Raw genomic sequence first — 7,287 nt, forward strand, 5'->3', positions numbered from 1 at the left:
CTTGTTAAACCTCATGAGGCTCACACGGGCCCACTTCTCCAGCTTGTCCAGGTCCCTCTGGATGGCATCCCATCCCTCTGGCGTGTCGACCGCACCACTCAGCTTGGTGTCATCTGCAAACTTGCTGAGGGTGCGCTCGATCCCACTGTCTGTGTCATTGATGAAGATATTAAACAGTACCGGTCCCAATACGGACCCCTGCGGGACGCCACTCGTCACCAGTCTCCATCTGGACATTGAGCCATTGACGACTACCCCCTGGATGCGACCACCTAACCAATTCCTCACCCACTGGACAGTCCACCCATCACATCCATACCTCTCCGGTTTAGAGAGAAGGATGTTGTGGGGGACTGTGTCAAAGGCCTTACAGAGGTCCAGATAGACGACATCTGTAGCCCTTCCCATGTTCACTGATGTAGCCACTCCATCATAGAAGGCCACTAGGTTATATAAGCTGCTCCAGTCAGATAACATTCGTAGCAACCTGTCACTTGTAACTGATAATTAACACCCAATTCAAATTAAAATAAATTGCCAGTTGGACAAGAAATGAGGTGTGCAAACCCAGGCCCTTAAAAAGCCAGAAATATTTGGCAGAAATGTCAGTTCTATCTGTCTTGTGACAAAGTATTTCAAATTGTGAATCCAGCACTTTGGTAGTTTCATCTTAAGACCTTAAACTAAAGTTTCATCTTTAGTTTTCACAAAAAAATAGTTGTATTTAGGTTTCTTACCTGGGGTCCTGTTGTCCAGTGCTACCTCTTCCATACAGAGGAATAACTTTATCTCGACTGATTCCTGCTTTGCATACAGGACACACTTGTCTGTTTGGCCTGGTCTCTAGCCACTAAAAGAGGAAATTATAAGAAAACTAGTAAGAGACCATGAAAACAACATGCAAACCTCATTTGCAGCCAGGCAGAGACTTTAGCAATTTCTCAGAAAGCCATGAAGCAAAATGTTTTAAGATGTGCCACGTACTCTCCAAAGTGTTGGTATTTTGGCTATTGTTCTGGTACAATCCACTTGCTGATGTGTAGAATTCAGAACTGCACTGGAGTAAAATGTGAAGAAATAAACAGTACCAACAGTCCTGCATAGGCCAAGGGCTAGTGTAGATACCCTCCTTTCATCTATCTTTTCTATAGTGGTACCACAATGTAAAACACTACATGTGCAAAGAGAAGTATACTCAGCACTTAAGCCTGCAAAGTAAACCCCTGTGAACTGCTTACAGCAATTCTCCTACCAAACTGGGAATACTCAGCGTTTAAGAAACTCAAAAGTTGGAGGCAAGTGGAACAGAATCTACGTTTTCTTTTTGCCGAAAGAGCAGATTGCAAGGTGTTGCCTGAAGTTGCATTAGCACGTTGCAATTGCCCTGGAGAGAAAGAAGTGCATTTGAAAAGAGGGGGACGCTCCAGAGAACCAAGGTCTTTATTGAGTAAGGAGCTGATGAAAGACAAAGTAAAAGGAAACCTGTCTTACCTGGTGTAAACAAGGCCAACTGTGAGCATTCCCAGGACAATTTGTTCACAGAGCAGAAACAGAGGAGAAAATAGAATTAGTTACTGACAACTCAATCCGACAAACGTATAAAGCGTACCATGGATAGCACAGCTTGGAGACAACAGAATCCTGGAATCCAGCTGGGCCAGTTCCATAACCTCCCATTAAAATAATTTTTGAAAGCACAGCCCAAGACCAATCCCCACTGGTCTTTTCAGGTTATGCAATCTAACTAAGTTGCTAACATGATTCTCTGCATATGACCTTTGATTCCTGGGTCCTCATCTATACCAAAGGCCCATACAGAGGCTTAATTAATCTTAGTGTTTACTGTACAGATTTTCTCTTCTGATACCATGAAAAGATAGCCCTGAGCTAAGATGCAAATGAGGAAGATGTCAGTAATGAGACTTCAGGATCTTAAAAGAAGTCACACAAGGGACACTTAGCTAAAACATCGGCCACATTCACAGAATCATGGAATAACTCAGGCTGGACGATACCTCAGGTGGCCTCTAGTCCAACCTTATGCTCGGAGCAGGGTCAGCTGTTGAGATCAGACCCAGTTGCTAAGGACAGAGAAATTCCCATTATACAGAACTACTCTTACGATTAAATTAATATGGCAACTTAAAAAAGGTCAAAAACAAACGAGCAAGCGACGAGATAAAACTGCTAAACAGCCGTCTGCTTTCAAAGTGGTCTTGACAACACTATTCAGACAAGATACATGCTATTTTTTAAGGTTCCATTCTTCCAAATCCTTTTGTGCAATAATTTAATCTAATTTTATCTTAACATGCCATCAGCAAGTGATTTTCCAGCTCATCCTAGATCAAAAACCTGGATTTTCAGATGTTACATACATTTACACAGAAAAGAAATGCTCTTTTAGGCCTCTTTTTATTAAAGAGCATAATTTAGCCTACTGTGTAAAATAAACCCAAAAAAACCCCATTTGGCCATGTCAATCCTTAATGACTTCTTAACATTTAAGAAAGAGTATATTCTAGACCAAGTTACCCAAATAAGAAATGCTGCATCCTTATTATATTTGTGCGATACATTCCGAAGTCAGATCAAAGAACTGAAAAGTTAGTATTACAACTGCAATACCATGGGAAAAGAGAAATAGCCCACATGTAAAAGCTTGTTATCTAATTATTTTTTTTTAATGGTTTCAAAGGAAAAAAAAAGCAAGCTTGTAGGAAGTATGAAAACTACAATTTGGCCTCCAGAACCTAGTTTCAGATGCAAGTTTAGGTATGCACAGGTTAGAAAGGAATTTATGTCTGAACAAGATATCTATGCTAGACCAGACAGCACAAATAAAATAACACACATAACCAAGCAGTATCAATGAACACTGAACTGTCTATGTGGGGCTGCTTATTTGTTTGCTTTTACAAAATAATCCAAAAGTATAGGAAGTTTAAGATGCAAGAAACGCACTCCCTGGAACATGAACAAGGAAAAACAGTCGAGGAGCAAAACCAAACTGCTCCTAAACCAAAACCATGGTCCTTACTAATTTTTTACAAGACATTTTATTTGACATCTAGAATTATAAAAATCGTAGGCTTTTATGTGATCAGAGAGATATATGGTGTTCTGGTTTATCTGTGGGGGCTTGAGTACTTACCAGAAGAGATGTCCACACAAGCTGATAACTGCATCCTTGGCAGTGTCTAAACAGATGTTACATTCAAAAGTGTTGTCCTGATTAGCGTTGTCCCCAGTACCATTACTGCTACTGCTGCCACTGGTCCCTCCAGTACTGGAGTTCTTTGTTGATGCAGAAGTCGTGGGTCCTTTGCTTGCCATCCTCAAGAACTACCCAGACAAGGTCAAGAAAATTTTCCTGTTGGAATCCTAGCAGTGAGAAAGGAAAAAAACAAAAACAACTTCTTGGCATTATAACATTGCATTCTTGTCCTGTTCCAAACTGGTAGTGACTTATCTAAGAAGCACTTGAATCCTATTGTTGATGGTTTTAGTTTAACATAGCCAAGAGGGATCTTTTTTTAGAAACTAAGCTACTTTAAAGTCCTGTAGTATGATCTGTCTGATAGGTGACCTGTGTTTTAAAGTTACTGATAAGCAACTGCCATCCACAGCCAAAACAAAACCATCGTGTTTTCTCATAAATGCCGTTTGCTATGAGAAGAATGAGCTCACCTAGTCATACATGCTCTTCCAAAAATTCAATGCAAGTTATAACTGTGAGCGCAGTCTGAAATAGGATTTAATCACGAAGCAATTCAGTTTGGACAGACTGACTTACGGCATAGTTTTAAGTTCAATGTTCATTAGTTTGGAATATTAATGATAATAATGGCAAGCAAAGGTGGCTTAGTACTTGAGTTGTCTCATCAGCAGTACATTGCTGCTATCACAGCAGTGTGTTGATATGACTATCCAACATTTCTAGTACTTTCAAACTACCAAACATGTCTAATCTAGTAGTAATACAGAAGTACTAAAAAATTTACTTTAATGTGTTTTAATTTTACTTACATGCTTTCACCTCTCATTAATGTCATCATATTTATCAATGAACACCATTTATTTTATTTCAGTAGCAACAACCTCTACAGTCTAATTCCTTGATACGTAAATTCCACAGTACCTAAAACTTTGAGACTCAGCACAAGGCATTTACATTTCCAGAAACAAACACTTTTACCAGTACAAGATTTTTAATCCAACAACTAAGAGTTTCAGCAGTTACAGAAATTAATACACCAAACCAAAAATGTTTAAATGTTTAAAATATTCCACTGTGCTTTTCATGAAATTCTGACATCACGTTGCTGCTGCAGGGATATGAATACCTAGATAAGGTTGTGAGAGAGAAACAGGTGATTACCTGAACTTTTTACAAGTGTACAAACAGTTAAGCATTTTAAAAGGGCAACCTGAATTTTTCAGAAGCTAATTTATTCGCAAACTTACCCCACAAGCATTAAAGGCTTTCCTTAGTGTCCCCTCTTTGTGCTAAAGCACAGGTGCAGGGCAGCGAAATAAAGCCTCAGTATCTGTAGCTGTTATTGTCAACAGCTTTTCTCATACAATACAATCCCACTGCACGGTCAAGAAAGCGTCATGCTCAAGCCTCATGAAGGTATTGCAGCGAAGACACTCAATTACAGCAAGTGAAATATATTTTTGCAGAGCTTTTTCACTCAGTTACATCATTTTGCACAGTGTCCCAGAAGGGCAGCTTTGTATTCACAGATGCTGTACTTTAGCATACGTTGCTTTCAGCGCTGCTGACTCTTAGCATTTCACACCAGAACTTCATTTACACTCAGCAGCAATGCAGTTCATTGTACAAAATTAAAATTCACGTTAGTTCAAGGCAAATGGAAATGCTGCCAGCCCACAAACTATACGCTAAAGATGCTTGGATTTTTCAGACATCCTTACTACCAGAATCTTCAGCCTCACTGCTGAAGATTAAACTGCTCAGTAGTTTAATGCTTGAAAACTTACCTACTTGGACCTGTATATATTTGCTGGGAATTAATATCAACATTGAGAAAACCTCCTTAAAACTAAGGAGTTCAACACATTGTAAAAAACACTAGCATCACTTTATGGAGTAGGCACAAGAAATGTCTGGCTCTTATATCTTGACATATAACACAAGGAAAGCATGTAGAAGAGGCAAATAAATGAATGTCTGTGTCCCTAAAACCAATGTGGAAAAAAGGTCCTTTTTTCCAAATTAAATTCCATATATTTAACACCAGAAATCTGGAGAATCATCAAAAAGATAAAATCTGTATCTTCACAAACACCTACTTAAAAAAAACTTAGCTTTTAGTAACTATGAAAAAGAAATAAATCATTAAGTTATGAAGAAGAATGATAGAGAAATCCATAGGAATATCAGTAATGGAATGGAATGAAGACAGCTGAGACAGAAGAAAGATCAAAATGATATAATGCAACAGGCACTGAATCTACCCTCCTAGGAGAAGGCCATTCCTTAGTCTGTACTGGGATCCTCTCCTCATCATTTCTCCATAGGCTGATTTGGCCTGATGACCTATTAGGATATAACTAATTTAAAATATCAAAAACATATCAAAACACAATAATAAAAATAATCAATCTTATTCTGAAAAGCCTTCTCAAACATTTGCTCTTGTCCGTGGAATACTGTTTTAACATAACTAGGTCTGTAACAAGTGCTGTTGGGGTCTGTTCATCTGCTCCACATATACAAAGAAGCAAGTGTGAAACAGCATCCAATGACCAAACTTACATTTGATAATCATATAGTGTCACTTGTGAGGATAGTCTGTCAATCCTAAAGTAGAAGTTCAACTGCAAATTCAACTTGTTCTGAGTGCAGAACAAGCTCAAAATTGTTGAAACATCACTTAACTACTTAAACTCTGAGACAAAACTTTTTAGGAAGGGGGGGAAAAAAAAAAAATCAAAACAAACCACAAGCAAACCACAAACTAAAAAAAAAACCCAACCCAAACAAAAAGGCCAACCAGCACAACAGGTCAAACCAACCCCATTTTCATTTTGATTTAGAGTTCAGAGGAAAGACTGTGAGTACACTGGGATATAACATGACTTTTGGGGTTAAGTAAACGGAATTTAGAGATGCCCGTCCAGGTTTGCTAAACCCTTGTCCTTTAGATCAGGTCTCCAAATCAACCCTAGATGCATGATGAGTAGCAAACAAAACAAGTGAAAGGATATAAAAATCAGCTGTGATCTAACTGCAAGCATTCAAAGACCTTGTCTTTTTTCTTTCTTGCTTCTTTGCTCTGTAGATATTTACAGGAAAACAGTAACTTTCTTATTTAAAAGCCATCTATATTAGCTGTTTAGTTCCTTTAAGTCATGACCCCTATGATATCCCAACAGGTTGTTCTGAGAATGACTGAATCACTGACATTTACTACATCCAAGAATCAGGAGTGGCAACAGATGAATGGGTAAGAAACAAAGAACCCATTTTCAAGTAGTCTTCCTAAATAAAAAAAGTCTGGTGGAGCGTGAAGAAGACATGGAAGTGAAGATACATGTTTGGGGATCCAGCACAAATCCCACCGAGTTGCGTAAAGAATAAGCATGGAATAAGAGATGGTGAAACTGCACCTCCAAGAAGCAGATGGCACACTGGGACCTGAAAGTTTCATGACAACAGAGAGCACAGGAGGTCCATGAAAGACTGCAGGAAACTGGTAAGGTCTATGTACCGTGTATAAATACTGTGTATGAATCTCACTAACAGGCAATAAGAAAGAAATTTTACTCAAATACTTTAAACCTATAAATCTAGTGGGAGCAACTGCACACCAGGAAAATGCGAGCCGAATGGCTACTGTAAAAGATCACGTTTCTGAGTTCAGCAAACGAGAAATGCCTGCATTTGCCAAAGTACAGACCTGACTCTAAAAATACAAGAGAGACACTTCAAGACAGACTGGGAGAGTTTCCACCATAAGTTAAAGTGTACAAAAAAATCCACTGGAAACACAGCAGGTGAACAATAATTCAACCTGAGAAAGACAGAGGGGGAATATAAATTAAAAGCTAATGTCATCTGTATGAAACAGTTGTAGAATACATGTTCACAGCACTACAACATTAGGATGTTTGAAGTATTTGCTTTTTAATCTTCTTTCATGAGCAATGAGAAAAATTTTTGGTGAGGATATAGGACTCTGGGCTAGTTTATTAATAAAACCCAAAGTTTATTCCTCTTTGCGGTATCTAATACCTAACAATGAAATAAAAAGAAGA

At 38.5% G+C, this 7,287-nt stretch overlaps 1 protein-coding gene across 1 annotated transcript in view; it reads right to left on the reverse strand.

The window, feature by feature from the left end:
- RNF185 (ring finger protein 185) overlaps nucleotides 1–6,936 on the reverse strand; it is a 12,039-nt gene extending 5,103 nt beyond the window's left edge. The window contains exons 1-4 of the mRNA XM_009330802.1: nucleotides 6,930–6,936; nucleotides 3,155–3,384; nucleotides 1,492–1,510; nucleotides 738–850 (exon numbers count right to left, since the gene is read on the reverse strand). Of these exons, the coding sequence (XP_009329077.1) occupies nucleotides 738–850; nucleotides 1,492–1,510; nucleotides 3,155–3,336 (314 nt within the window). The 5' untranslated portion in view covers nucleotides 3,337–3,384; nucleotides 6,930–6,936. The remainder of the gene's footprint in view (nucleotides 1–737; nucleotides 851–1,491; nucleotides 1,511–3,154; nucleotides 3,385–6,929) is intronic.
- Nucleotides 6,937–7,287: the final 351 nt, after the last annotated feature.

Source organism: Pygoscelis adeliae, unplaced genomic scaffold (genome assembly GCF_000699105.1).
Source record: "Pygoscelis adeliae isolate BGI_AS28 unplaced genomic scaffold, ASM69910v1 Scaffold358, whole genome shotgun sequence".
In the NCBI taxonomy this organism is placed as follows: domain Eukaryota; kingdom Metazoa; phylum Chordata; class Aves; order Sphenisciformes; family Spheniscidae; genus Pygoscelis; species Pygoscelis adeliae.